The 14,914-nt window shown below is 38.9% G+C and overlaps 1 protein-coding gene across 1 annotated transcript; it reads left to right on the top strand.

Moving 5' to 3' along the window:
- Positions 1 to 1,028: 1,028 nt before the first annotated feature.
- Positions 1,029 to 10,010, top strand: LOC135472527 (mesotocin receptor-like). The gene is made up of 2 exons (XM_064752071.1): positions 1,029 to 1,508; positions 9,300 to 10,010. Exons 1-2 carry the CDS (start codon positions 1,029 to 1,031, stop codon positions 10,008 to 10,010), a joined length of 1,191 nt encoding a protein of 396 aa, XP_064608141.1.
- The last annotated feature ends 4,904 nt before the right edge of the window (positions 10,011 to 14,914 follow it).

The following is a 14,914-nucleotide window of genomic DNA, read 5'->3' on the forward strand; positions in this document are numbered from 1 at the left end:
TACTTGTTTGTGTGTAAAATGAAAACTATTTTTATAGAAAACATTCTCTCAAATTGTCAGACAAAGTATTCTGGTCAGAAATGGGTAGACTGGTTTTTTATCATGCAAGCATCGTGCGGATTCATTTACTGACTGTATTTATGTCTGTTCATAATCGTACTAGAAATAATAGACAAATTAGGCCTTCGTAGATCTTTCTGTTGGCTTCATTGGAATTGCCCGTCTTTCGCTTGGACGCTAAGCTTGCAATGTAGATTCCCGGGAAACCTTCAAGGTTTGATAAAGGAAGCCGTCTGTCGATAACTGTTTTCGCTTCTCTTAATGAAAGACCATTGTAAGAGCTGATTGGATTCTCTAAGGAAAGGTTCATCCTCAGAATTGCGATGAGGAAGACATAAGGTTTCTACGATTGTACGAAGACAAATATATAGATTTATTTTCACCTTAAGGCGAAATCTGTTGGTCTCTACGTCGGTTAGATATCGAAAGTCGATATACAACAAACTTGACAGGTTTCGGTAAGAATGTTCGTTGGTCAGGCTAACAGATTGGAAATCAGCAATGATGAAAGCTTGTGGTTTTGATATCCAGCCAGTCTGGTTAAAATGTCCCCCTATGATTGTCAGTATACCGGCCAGCTTTTCGCTTGTCATTTTGAAGATCCATCCCTGCCTTCAGCGGACTGAAGCTGCACCGCCACTTCTCTCTGCGTCCAATCAATAAGCTGAAGGGACGAAGACTAGATCAAATGTTCGGAAAGTCTCCGCTGCTTTAAGGCATTGCTGTGTTCACATTCAGACTCCCGTGGTCTACGTTACGTGTCGTGCAACTCACGTAAAACTTATTCTAAATATCATTAACCAATGTTAGTGATTTTTGTGGACGTTAACTTATGTGCACCATCTTCTGTCTAATTCCGTCTAAAACCTGTATCCTCTTATTGCAGATTTGCCGGTAAAAGGTTATGAATGGGTGAAGATTCGGCACCGGTAATGTAAATTTTTTTCTTCGAGAAAGAAGAAGAAGCCATGGTTAACCTTACCAACGTCTTGGATTACCTGGATGATGTTCAAAATGGCACGAGCATAGTACTGGAGTTTAATAACTCAACGCGAAGCAATGCCACTGAGGCTACTCCCTTGGATAGCGTTCACGATTTGCAATACAACAAGACGATACGGATTGTTTGTCTATACGCCCTGATCATTCTGGGGCTGATAGGGTCTACCCTTGTCTTCATTTGGATGTGGTTTAACCGTCGACTCAAGTCCAGAGTGAACTTACTTATATTAAACCTTACTCTTGCTGACCTCGTCGTTGTGTTTTTCGGATGCATTCCTCAGCTCATATGGGAATATTTCGACAGAGACTGGATCGCTGGAGAGTTTATGTGTAAAACAGTGAAATATTTGCAAGGTATCGGGTTGATGTCCAGTTCGTACATGCTGGTCATTTTGGCTATAGACAGACATCAGGCTATCCGGGCACCTCTGCGGGAACCACCACCGGTTTGTATTGTCTTGTTTTATTTCAAGCGTAGAATTTAAAAGTTAAAAGTGTCTTAACGTAGCACAAAGAAACCATTTTTTTTATTTCAAGGACATTGAAGAATGTACTGTGGAAGATATTTTATGTGACAAAGATTGTATCCTCAGCTCTATGACACACACATGTACAGAGCACTCTTTAAAGTCATCTTCATAGATATATTTAAACCCTTTCAACTGAAGTGTCAAATATCTTCAACTCATTTAAAATTCACGCAAAATTTCATAAACGTTTTTTTCGGCTCAACAATTCATTAGCTTTATCTTTGCGTCGAAACAAGCATTCGTATAACAGCTGTAAACCAATAAAGACGTTCCAGGTCAATAATTGCAATGCCTCCAAAACGACGCATAAAACAAACCAGAAAAGAAATAAGAAAGTATACAAAGTACGACCATAGGATTGAATCATGCAAAGAGAAGCACTCAACAGTTTCCAACTGTGTTGGAAATACGCAAGGTATGTTCTAGGCGAGTGAGTGAAATCTGTACTCAAATCGTATACCATGCTAGAGTATAAGTTGTCGGTAACAAAATATGTATCTTAGTGGCGCCTTGGTCGCAACTGTTCATATATTCAGCGTGGCGATCTAATTCAACACGATGAAGATAAAGACCCTAGCCCCAGGTTAAGTGTACAATGAATAATTTTGAACGAAATAATAAAAGCGACACTCACGACACTAGTGTTTCACGAACATCCCCTTACAGACACTTGATCTTTAACGGCTACATTAAAAAGGTTTTCTTAATAGATCTAGGCGTTGAAGTAAACCAACCCTCTATCATAGTGGTCGTTCCAAGTCTATAATCGCAAGAATAATTTCCAAAACAACGCTTAACAAAAACCACTAAAGAACTAAGCAAGGATATAGAGTAGAAATTGGAATGAATTGTTGAGTTAGTCGCATTTTTTCCAAGAAGCGAAATCACACAAATCATATTTCAGGTTGTCAACTGGTAAAAAAATATACACAGCCAAAGTCCGAAAAACCGGTTTCATTAATAAAATTAGCATCATAATTTCTTGAAGGAAAAATTAACCGAAAATTGCTTCATGGAAGTAGAGGTACTCCTTGGCGTGGGAAAGATACATACGTAATATCCGATTCCTTGAATCCAGTGCGTACGTACTCCACAACACTTTGTATGTTAAAGTATGGGAAGACCAGTATATTATGCACAACATCTTGTTATAAAGCAAAGGGTGTACAAGTATCTGCGTACGCTTCTATTGCAAGTGTTCATATAGATGCATGTTTACAAATTATAGCGCAATAGATCTGTCACGCTGTGATTTAAATTGCAATTAATAACTTGAAAGTTTTGCAAAGTTAAAAGACTTTGAGTGGCTGATAGTAAAACCTTGAATATTTAAAGCACAGTTCCATTTAAAACTGCCATCTTTGTTACCCAGTGCTGGTCAAACAACCAAGCTTTATCATAGTCACAAATAACCACCTTTACCCCTCCCTTGCACGTAGTTGTCTTTGACCTGCCTCTGGCAACTGTGAACCAGGCCCGTTTTTCATTGTTTGCTCAAGTTTCTGAAAACGTCAATATAAACTTAATTTCATTTTATGCCCCGCAGAAATACAAGTGATAGTTCTCGAGGCGCATTTTAGCGCAGCTCATTTATCACCATTTTCACTCGCAGAAACATCCTTGCGAATCCACTTGGAATGATCATCGTGGCTAGCACCCTTGTCATAAACAATCCTGTTATGTTTTATGTATGACTGAAGCTCTGTAAATGAAACCCTCTATGTCAAAGAACGTTTGCACAGTGTACACGTTTCAGTCTGGTCAACCTATCCAAGCCGAACCTCATTTGAGATTTTGCAAGAACTTTGATAACGGCTTACGATGAGTGTCATGGGTGATTGGGGATGTCTTATTCATATTTTCGCGAGGGACTGTGCAGTGCTCTACGCTTCACGGCTGGTTGAGATACTTCATTTGTCGATTCCATGCTTGGTGTCTGAGCTTGTATTGTGTAGTCGAGGGAGCTGCTGACGATGCTAGCCTTTGCCTTCAGGAAAATAATGACTGCGAGTAACGGACTGTCAAATACACTTGATATAACCCAGACACATTCAACCCTCTGAGCAGCAGTCAATGCCGATGTCATAGGGTCATATGTTCTTACAAGATCGCAATAGCCATCTGTTCAGGTAAACCTATATTTCCCTACAATACTCACTGTTTCTGATTGTCTTGAAAAAGAGTATTAGATACTTATGAGAGATATAAATAATACTAAATATCCATCAAATGCAACATTAGGTAAAATCTGAAGTGGTTAAATCTGAAATATATCAAAAGCTATACAGAAATCAGCAAACACCAGGTAGACATATCAGATCACTTGTTCATGACGATTGAGTTCTCTAAAAAAAACCCAATAGAATTACGTTTAGACTACATTTAATACTGGGCCTCCATGGCCGTGGTGTTTAGCGTGCCAGCGTGGTGCAGTGACAGAGAGGCCTCTCACCAATGCGGTCGCTGTGAGTTCAATTCCAGCTCATGCTGGCTTCGTCTCCGGTCGCTCGAGGGAAAGTCTATCGGCAAACTGCGGATGGTCGTATGTTTCCCCTAGGCTCTGACCGGTTTCGCCCCACCATAATGTTGACAGTAGTCGTATAAGTGAAAAATTCATAAGTATGGCTTGAAAAACCAAATAAATGTTTAAATAAATATATTTGATGCTCTATATACATTTGTACATCAAAAGTACATCCCAGAGGTGATCGTCATCTGACCAATGGGGCAGCTGATTCACTTCCAGATCTCGCTGGTTTTGGTGCAGCTTTAAGGCAGGAGATTTATCAATGAATTGCGCTGTAAAAGATGTTGAGTAGCGCGATACAAAGACTCAAGCAAATAAATGTATACCCATTTTGGCCAGTCGGTCCGTACGATACCAAATTATTGACCACTTTTTGGTTAGCTGCCATTTTCAGAATTATACCTTGTGGTTGAAGTTGTATGGCATTCGCTGATGACCGGGAAATTTTCAGTTTTATGCCCAAGATCTGAACTATTTTCGTTATGAGAATCTTTGGTGGTTTGAGGTGTGATGTGTAGCTCAATCATCTAACTTTTTTGACATTTTTGTCACATACAGAGTAAACTCCTGTATGTAAGGATTGAACATTATTTCGAGCAGTGTAATCCCTGCCCTTGGATACGCCCGCGTCGCTCAAAAAGCAAGTCTCTGCTTTTCATTGTTTGCTGAAGTTTCGATAACCTTTTTCATTTCAAGTCACGTGTACATAGCCCAGTAAGGTCATTCCCCACCTAATTGGAACTCAGACTTAAATTTGCTCTTTTTTTTTTTTTGCAAATAAAACCATCACTGAAAGCTGTCTTTTTTACCTTTGTAAACTTATGGAATAAGGACTGATGTAAACTAACATATTTGCTTGGTTAGAGGCAATTCTAGATCCCAACTACAGGCTATAAACCTTGCCATTTAAACTAGCAGACTCTGGTAAACAAACCCAATCACAATTACTTAATGGGCTTTCTTTAACTAAAAGATGCTTTTTCTCAACATGAATACCAAAAACGTGACTGAGCATTTATCATTGCCATCGTTTAGCAGCAAGCCTTCAAATTTTCTCACTGCAGCATGCTGTGCATTTTATCTGACGCATGGCCAACAGCACTTAACGGCGAAGTGTGACATATTTTTGTCTATTATAAACACCCTTGCTAAGTTTTTCTCCGCGCCGACGCAGCTGGGGCAGTGGTTGTTCTGACAACGGTCTAATAGAGGCGTACAGAAAGATGACTAGGGCTTAATCTCTGCAATGCATCGTCACTCGGAGCGCCTCCGACGAATAAATCAATATCATTAAGTAAAGCCCTTCCATTACCAAACCGATTAAGCCAATTTATTCCGGGCAAGAGGTTAAAGGAGCGATAACAGAAGTAGACGTCCCACTGTTTTCCCTAATAGCGACTTTAGCGCCTGCGAAATTACCTGCACGCCACACCATGCTATAGATCGTATTTGAAATTTTAGGGTGATCTGGGTTTTTCAAATGTTCGCCAAGAGCGTGTGAATGTTGAAATGGCGTCGTCAGCTAAGTGCACTTCGAACATAAGAGGGACGCAAAGCGGCGACGAGTTTAACCAAGCGGATAACGGATTCTACGACGTTTTCACATATACATGCTCAAGGGGCTCGATCCGCCTGTAGGAACTATACCTCTAATGCCTGGACGGAAATCACTCAGCGTAGATGAACTATAAAGACGTAAAAGTTTGACATTTTAGTATCGAAAAAAATAACAACTGGAATTTTAACGCCTATTTAGTAAACGAATGGTAAAATTACATTTTTGTGAACTATTTATTCACTGGCTAAGCTGCGAGACGTCACACATGATTCGTCTTGGACACGGTGATGAATCGTTTTCTGATCCATGTCTAGTACTGACACTATCTGGCAGAAATTTTGTCACGATAAATGAAATATTACATTTTAAATCCGCATTAGATGAAACAGATGTACATTCCATGAATGCTGTTAGAAATAGTAAAATACATTTCCGGAATAATATCTGTTATTAACAGTTACTAATTGCTTCTAAACATACTCATACAAATTTTTAACAGCCTGTAAAGAATGAGTGTTGTTAAATTTACTAAAACAAGTTATGGTGCTTATAAAGTTTTCTACCGGATATTTGCCTGAACAGTTACAACTGAGTTACATTATCGTCATTATCGTCTCTGCAAAGCGCAGATTCCAGCCCGAAAAATCAGCTAAGACTACTCTGGGATTCGAATAAGCTACCTCAGTGTAAGGCACCTAATTAACTATTCGGCTAATACGGCTTTCACAGAAAATAGGAGATATTAGATAACCAGTGGGGTGACAGCAGGGTGAACATGCATTAGCCCTCTGACAGTGCTCATTTACAACCACTAGAATCAGCGCCGTTTCCCCAAAGCGTAAATCCCGAATGGTCTAGACGTTTACTATGTTACTGGCGATTAGGTCAGATCAGATTGCGCAGATGTTGTCAAGAGCCCCGAACTAGCCTCAGCCAAAGCTTAAGAAAAGAGTGTGAGGACGATTCCATTTCTGACTTCAATAAAAAGTTCTTCATGAGCCTCAGATTTTTGTACTGAAATTTGGACACATTTGTCTTAAGACAATATTGTGAAGTGCAAAAATAAATGGTGCCTAAAACCTAATATAAACTTTACGATCATATTTCAAATTTGGGCTTTGTAAAGTCGGTACCTTTGCCATACCCAGGCAGTTTAAATCTCAGTCAACAACCCTGTTCCTTAAACCACTATTTATGAGATCAATCTGTCCCGTTTTTTTAATCAAAATTAAGAATCTGAAACGTAATGGCATGGACATCGTTACCACTATATACTATCCATGTCTGCCTAAATTTACTTATTTTATCTGATTCTGATTTTGCCTTTTTTTCCTTTCCACGCAACCCGTCTAATTTATGAGTTTTCAGCAATCCATCATATTTATATACTTTTTTGGAACTTGGGAATATGGAACTGATATTAATTGTTATGCTAATGGATTTGAATATTGCATTAATCGATCGAGTGCGTCATTTTGCGACTTTACACAAAAATTACTGCTATTCAATTATATTTAGTGGAGGATAATTAATTATTCATACGGAGAGCCAATGCGGACCCAGATATTGAAGATGTAGGTAAATGTCGTATACACAGTTCATAACATCCCCATACAGCCAATGCTTGTTGATATTAAATATATTTAATGAATGTAAGAGTATTTCCTGTAAACTAGTTATTGTGGGATAAACGTCTGTAAAAATGAACTCAAATAGGTTCTCCAGGAAGTCCACAAGCACAATGATGTCGCTCGTTAACATATGGCTCCCTCTGGAATACACGACTGCAGCTGTATTCCATCAGGCTGATAATGTACCTGGAACGATGTGGTGCTTTCTTCAAGGCTGTATCCTGAAATTAAGACTTTTATCAAAAAACTAAAGTTCAGTCAAATAAATAAACGTTCAATCAATAAATACGAGTTCAATCAAATAAATAAAAGATCAATCAAATAATTAAAAGTTTTTCAAATAAATAAAGAGAGAAATGAACTAATAAATGAATGACGAATAAATCCTCCATATTTTCCTCAGCATCCTCTTGTGCAACATGTTCCGTTCAGCGTTGTTGTAAACAAAATGTCGTTTGTTACGGGATTTGCGCCTCGTTAAATATGTACAGTTGAAAAACATGGGGGAAGCAGTCAGGCTTAACGTAGGAGTGAACTCCATTTCAAGCAAAGTGGCCCAGTTATAGCACTTCCTGCTAGAATATGCTCTCTGTGTGCAAACAACTCTGCGTGAAAATCACTTCAAATCTTTAAGGACATTGATGGCGAGCTCTGTAGATGTTTTTCGCGTAAATAACTTATATATTTGATGGTTGTTGCACGCCCTATATACATAATGTTTCAATGAATTAGATCGCCACGTTCCATGTATTTCTGGTGGTTTGTGTTGAACTTGGTGTTAAAGATTTGTCTTGTGATTAATAATCCGGAACATCCAATGTGGTTCACAGCCGCGGTTTTTCACCTCATACGATGGCTTTCATTTTCATGAGTTGAGGTAGCTGGAGTTCACACGATAAACCACAGATCTTTGGCAAGTTACTGATGAACTTTCCAACATATTAGATACAGCAGACCTATTGGAGGAAGACAAGTGGTCTTCAAGGAACTTAAGGCTGCGCAAATTGTCCGCTTTTTGTCACCAAGATCCCAATGACAACTGAAACAACAAATTCCCTATTCAAGGACTGACTCAGCACCCTCGTTTTAATGATTTTATGCTCATATTTTATAGTACGTCCTTCGTTCTTGTCCTTTCTTACATTAGTCAAAACTGAAGTATAGTCCCATTTTAACAAAAGCCAATTCAGATTCAAAATTTTTGTAGAAGCCGCCTATTTATGAAATTTAGGAAGTTAATCTGTTGTCTATTACAACTTCTCTTATTATACAATAACCTCCCCAAAACCATTATAACTTACACCCTAAAGGGAGTGAGTTACATTTTCAGAATACCCTTTTATACAGAATGGTGGAACAGATTATTTCATTGCTATAAACTATTATCTTACACATAAGGAACTTAGTATTTTAACACAATAACATGTTATGTATTCCACCAAGATATGATTGTTGGTGTTACGAGGTATAGTGTAGTCCATAACATAATCTTAGTCTACAGTTGTATAATCTGTTTCGTTAGATTTAACACATAAAAGGTGTATTCTGTAAAATTCTGCTTAGCCAGGCACTAGGAGCCCTATATTCATCCTGTTGAAATACACCACAACGTTAGATGTATGGGCAGTTGCAATAAAAGTGAAACAGAGATGGGAATATTATTCTCGACAATTTATACACTAGCACGGTACACGATTTGAATGCTGATTTCACTTATTCACCTTGAACATACAGATACATAGGCTGCTCCTCTTTTCAAATGATTCCGTCTTAATTTTATACCTTATACACTTTCTTAGTTTTTTTGGAGGTTTGTATTAATATTTGTGAATTGGCTTTGAGATTATTGACTTGGGACGTTTGTATTGGAAGACAGCTTGTATAGGAATGTCTTGTTTGATGCATAGATTCTGAACTATGAATCAGTTGGAATATACTTTAAGGCTAACATAGTTGATTTTATCTCACATATTCATTATGGTCAATTTCAGGTATGGGTTATGGCGGGCATCGGATGGGGAATCTCCTTGGCAGGCGCTTTTCCACAGCTCTTCGTCTTTCACCTGAATCACACCAACGGCCACTGCGAGAACATATTCCGAGAGACGGAGAAATCGAACCGTGCAGCTTATTTGACGTACGCCTTGGTTTTGTCCTTCCTCATTCCGCTCATCATCCTCGCTATATGCTACGCTCGGATCTTTCTGAAAATTTCCCAAAAAGCAGCAGAGAGCAATACAAACAGGCGCCAGACCTTTAAACCAGGGAAAGTCCACCTCCAGAGTACGCCATCGTCGTCCTTACCTAAGGCAAAGATAAAAACACTCAAGATGACTTTTGTGATCGTCTCCACTTTCATTTTCTTTGGACTGCCGTACTTCATCGCCGAGATGATCATGTCATACGGAGATCACCGAGTTTTGAACGCACACCTGTACGCAGTCCTCGGCGCTGTTGCTCCAGCATCCTCTTCTGTTAACCCCTATGTATTCCTTTTGTTCAACGCCAACTGGCGTTGCCTTGCCGGACTGGGAAATTCCCTCCCTTGGAGCAACGCCGTGCATGATAGGCGGCGCTATATTTACTCCAATACAAGTTTGAGAACGGAATTCACTTCCGTCAACAGTGACATTGTAAGGTCATCAATGTACAAGCCAGCCATCGTGGACAAAGACACGGTAGAGATGTATACCCTCCATTGATCCAATTCCATGGCATAGTACTTAATTTGTAGTTGAACCATTTCAAATGTGTGCATACAGAATATATTAGTAGCATCTTACTTCATGGGATAGACAGTGACGTGTAGTAAAAAAGAAATTTAATAGGATAAGCTATATTTATATATAATGGACATAGTTGAAAGGCTTATCTATCTCAAATTTGAATGGCGATTACTGATGATGAATGAATTATATATCCTCATTAGTTATGCTATTTGCTACTCCTGTCAAAGTGGGACATTTTAATTCAACCTAGCATAGATCAGTTACTTTGTCTATATTATAAATGTGGGCGGCTGAAGACGTCTGGATGGTCAGAGGAATGCTGTGCCAATGGCTGATACCTAGCACCGTTTTCGAGAAAATTGTTTAAAATTTGCCCGACATCTCCGTGAAGTGTAACAAAATTTATGTGATTTTTGCCAGGAATAGAGGAAACACGGTTTGGGACATTTTAAGTACTGAAGAAGACTCGATGTCTCAAAAATCCCCATTTGATATTGTGGTTATATGTTCGAAATACATGACGCATCTGTTCCAGAAAAAAGAGGTAAAAGAAAACGTGAGATGTTTATGAAAAAAGAAAGACCAGATGAAATTGGATAGGAACGCTGTGGGAAAGTCGACATTAATTACCCTGCGCCAGTTTGTTTCTTCGGCCAGTCTCTTTCATGGCGCCCACTTCGTAGGTTTATTGCGTGCCTCAAAAACACTGCACCATTCCTCGAAGATAATGAAGGATTTCTCCCCATAATATCGGGATCTCCACCAGCTTTAATTGTTTTCTATCGACTCGACGTTTAATTGAATGTCTTTAGTTCAAATGATGAAGGTGATGCTGCTAAACCTTTACCTTTATGGGTGTTGTACCAGAGACTTTGTCAGTGTAATAAAGTAACAGTCAGCAGATAGTCTACAGGCGCCTGTTGTGGGATTAAGGGTATCTCTTGTTAATAGGTTTCACCATAGACCGGGTAAATATTAATCTTGTGGATTTGACACAACGGAATCTCTCGGATCAACTCAGAGTGATTTTGAAGGTCTGTTGGATCACCCATGGATCACTTAGCGCTGAAGCAATATTGACAGGTGCTTGAGACACGATGTAGGTTAAAGCCTCAGAGCTCATAAAAAAACAAGAATTGTGCAATGGTTGACAGGGGTAATCTGTCCAGTCTGTTCGTAGCGCTGACCACCCACGTGTCTTCACAATACAGTGGTTCAGCACCATTACCTGTTTCAATGAACCGTTTTAATGGATTTTCTCAGAATAACTAGTGTGTAATTATACCTGAGCGCCTAGAGGCTTGCCATCGTGTGTATTGAATGGAATAAACCGTCTAGATTACCATAGTTTGTTTGCCTTGCCCTTAGAAATTAAAAAAAAGTGTCCACCACAAGTTGAAGTTCCAACTTCTAGAGTCACGTAAATTGTTAAATTTAAATCTTGTGAACGATTTGTCCTATGTGGTAATAGATCTTGAGTTTTTGTTTCGATTTTCAAGCATTGTACTCCAGTTCAATAAACATCCCCATATTTAAAACGTTCACGTAATATGCTGTAATAATTGTTGTAATTGGTTGAATCAAGGATTATATTAGTGAAAGATTTATGCCTTTCTCAACAGCATATTCAATAGCATAAATATTATCACACCTGGAAATCAATATTTTACAGCCGTTAGTAATTTCCTATAATTGAGCGGTTACTTTGTGGATTTATTAAAAGAAAACACCTTAGATTACTTAAAGGCCTTGAAAGCACTATTTTCGAAACATTTATTTATTGGATTGGTGCATGTTTTACGGTGTTTTGGAGGATATTTCACTTATACGAAAACGACCAGCAATATAGTAGGAGGAAACTAGGCAGAGCCCGGGAGAAACCCACGACCATCAGCAGGTTGCTGACATACCTTCCCAGATGTACAGGAAGCCAAAATGAGCTGGACTTAAACTCACAGTGTCTGCGTTGGTGTCATACTACACTAGCACGCTAACTACTGGGCCACTTAGGACCCTGTTAACCCTACAATATATACATGATATAACTAGATAGCGTCAGTTATCCCACTTCATGCTGGTTTCCTCTTCGGCCGTACGCGGGAAGGTCTGCCAGCAATGTGGATTGTTGTGGGTTTCGACGGGCTCTACCAAGTTTGCTTCCACCATAGTGCTGATCGATATCGCATGAGTGAAGCACGTTACTGGCGATCTCTCCCATGCGCACTTAACGTGGTCAGCAGTGAACGTCAGACTGTGTTAACGCCAACGCGAGAGTTGTCGACCGTTTTGGCCCAAAGTGTGAGATTCGGGCAATCTACAAATTCCCATTCCAAGGCCGGGTTTGGATCCACACATCATGCGTCCTTTCATTAAAAAGCAAGAAACGTCACCGGTCCGTCACGCTCACCCAATGAATGGGGTGATTCATTTATCTGCCGAGGCATGGTAATTATGTAACAAGCTGCATGCCAGTATTATGTGGGAAGTAAACATGTGCATACAAGTGGTATATTTTGTGGTGCTGAAATGTGAACACAAAAACATTAAATTATGACAAAATAAAATGCGAACACGTAGTCAGTCCCGCACAATGCTAATGGTGGGAGGGGGAACACAAGAACATTAAATTATTACTAAATACAGTGCGAACACGTGATTAGTCCAGCACAATGTTAATGGTGGGAAGGGGGCATTACTCTTCAAAGTAAAAAGGAAATGCCTTTATACTATCAGCACAATATCTGTCCAATATCGTTGAAGATTCCACACGACCACGATAAAAAAAGGTCACAACGATGACGACGACAATCTTGATAACGCTGACCACAGAAGTGAATATAATGACAAAACGACGGTGATGACAACAATGACGATGACCACGAAGATGAATTTAATAACAACGACAAAGACACTCGTGAAGACGACGATGATGACAATGATCACGACAACCATGTCGTCAAAGACGATGATGACGACAATCACACTTGGCAATGTGTATAATGACGGCAACGATGATAATATGTGTTTCTGTTTCATACATATATACAATTACTCCCAGCCAGATTACTTAACAACGTATTTGGTGGACTTGACACTTCAAGAGAGCTTCAGGAGAATCCGAATTCCGTTTGAGAACTAAATTACGTCGCCGTAAAACACAAACATAGGCAGAGACACATTAACGGAATTTTGTTCCGAAGATTTTGGTCATATGGATGTAGGCAACCACACTGAGAGCGAAAGAGGAACAAATTTTTCTACCTACTACAAATACACATTTTCATGTGTTTTGGATCTGGCTTCTTGTATATTTCTTTCCTTATAACCGATGGAGTATTTCTAGGGATACGTATAGATATAGCCATAGTTGAGTCCAGGATGACAAGCAATGTTTCTTTTAGAAGGACATCATCTACAAAAAGAGTCGAAAAGCTTCTACTCGGTCACCATGGGCAAGACCAATCTCAAACATGTGGTGTCTGAACATATTTTTGATACCGTGCATTTCGAAAGAGCCATGAACTATGTTCACAAATATAATAAGGGATGAATGATGTTTAGACGAACTTTTAAGACTATGCATGCATAATTGTATGCTTTGGTTTTTGCGTCGCTTTTAACAATTTTTCAGTCATACCACTGCAGTTTTATGACCATATAAATCTCTGTAGAATCCCTCTACAATTTTGTAGAATTAAAATTTAAATTAAAATTTCGACCAAATTATGGTTTAATTTGTCTGTCAAAATCAATCGTCGTTAATTTATCAGTTCAATTTCATTTTCGTCCTCAGAATTTTATGGAAGAAGAACGTTTAGGAAATCGAAGTAAATGCATGACAAAGGATGGAAAAGAAAGGGGTTTTAGCCGTTTTGAAAATTCGTATTAAAAGTGAAAATAAACTTGTAAGCTGTGTAAGCCGATAAAAAGGTATATGGAAATCGAAACTGAAAATAAAGGTTTGATGATAATTTCCGCCAGTTGAGCGTATGGGTCTTAACGCAAATTCTGTCATTTTCAAATCTGACGTCCCTAACCAATTTCACTTTGCATAAACAGAGGTTTTTATCACGAATTCATGAATTTGCAATTTGTTATATCTTACCCATGTCTGTATCTACTGATGAGACCTAACCGTAGTTTTCATCCCCAACTTTCTGTTTTACGGTAGAAGGGCTTCTGTGGCCTGTTAGATAGCGTGTCAGCGCGGTGCAGTGACTTCAGTCCAGCTCATGCTAGCTTCCTCTCCGGCCGTACATGGGAAGGTTTGTCAGCAACACGCGAATGGTCATCGGTTTTCCGCGGCCTCTGTCCAGTTTCCTCCCACCATAATTCTGGCCGCCGTCGTATAAGTGACTTATTCTACGGCATGTAACACCAATTATCACTAAGTAAATCAAATATTTTATGTTATACATTCATAGCTATCTGGGTTTGTTTTTCTAGGAACAAAATGAGAAGAAATATATAAGGAAATATCGCGATGATTTTTAGTACTTTCTATAACATATTCATTCTGTAATGTAACACACGTAACTCTACAATCAACTTTTCAAAGTTTTTTTCTGAAACGCCAAATTGTTACATTGTAATGATTTATATTCGATTAACTTCATTGACTGAATAATATTTTTACTAATGCCTTCATTGATATTGTTAGATTTCTCCAGAGTGAGGATCTGTTACCCTATCTATGGGTACATGCATCCCGCTGTCTCGGGTGCCGCTGTATGTCAGAACCTTGATCAGGTAAACATGATGTGGTGGGGTAGTTAAATAAAGTTAACAAGTAAATATATGCAATAAAGATGCATATGTCATGTCAATTATTTATTTGATTTTTTTACGCCGTAGTCAAGAAAATATCAACTATATAC

Source organism: Liolophura sinensis, chromosome 8 (assembly GCF_032854445.1).
Source record: "Liolophura sinensis isolate JHLJ2023 chromosome 8, CUHK_Ljap_v2, whole genome shotgun sequence".
In the NCBI taxonomy this organism is placed as follows: Eukaryota; Metazoa; Mollusca; class Polyplacophora; order Chitonida; family Chitonidae; genus Liolophura; species Liolophura sinensis.

Coding starts and splice junctions, on each gene's coding strand:
- LOC135472527 (XM_064752071.1), top strand. CDS start 1,029: ATGGTTAACCTTACCAACGTCTTGGATTACCTGGATGATGTTCAAAAT. Junction 1,509..9,299: donor CTCTGCGGGAACCACCACCG/GTTTGTATTGTC, acceptor GGTCAATTTCAG/GTATGGGTTATGGCGGGCAT.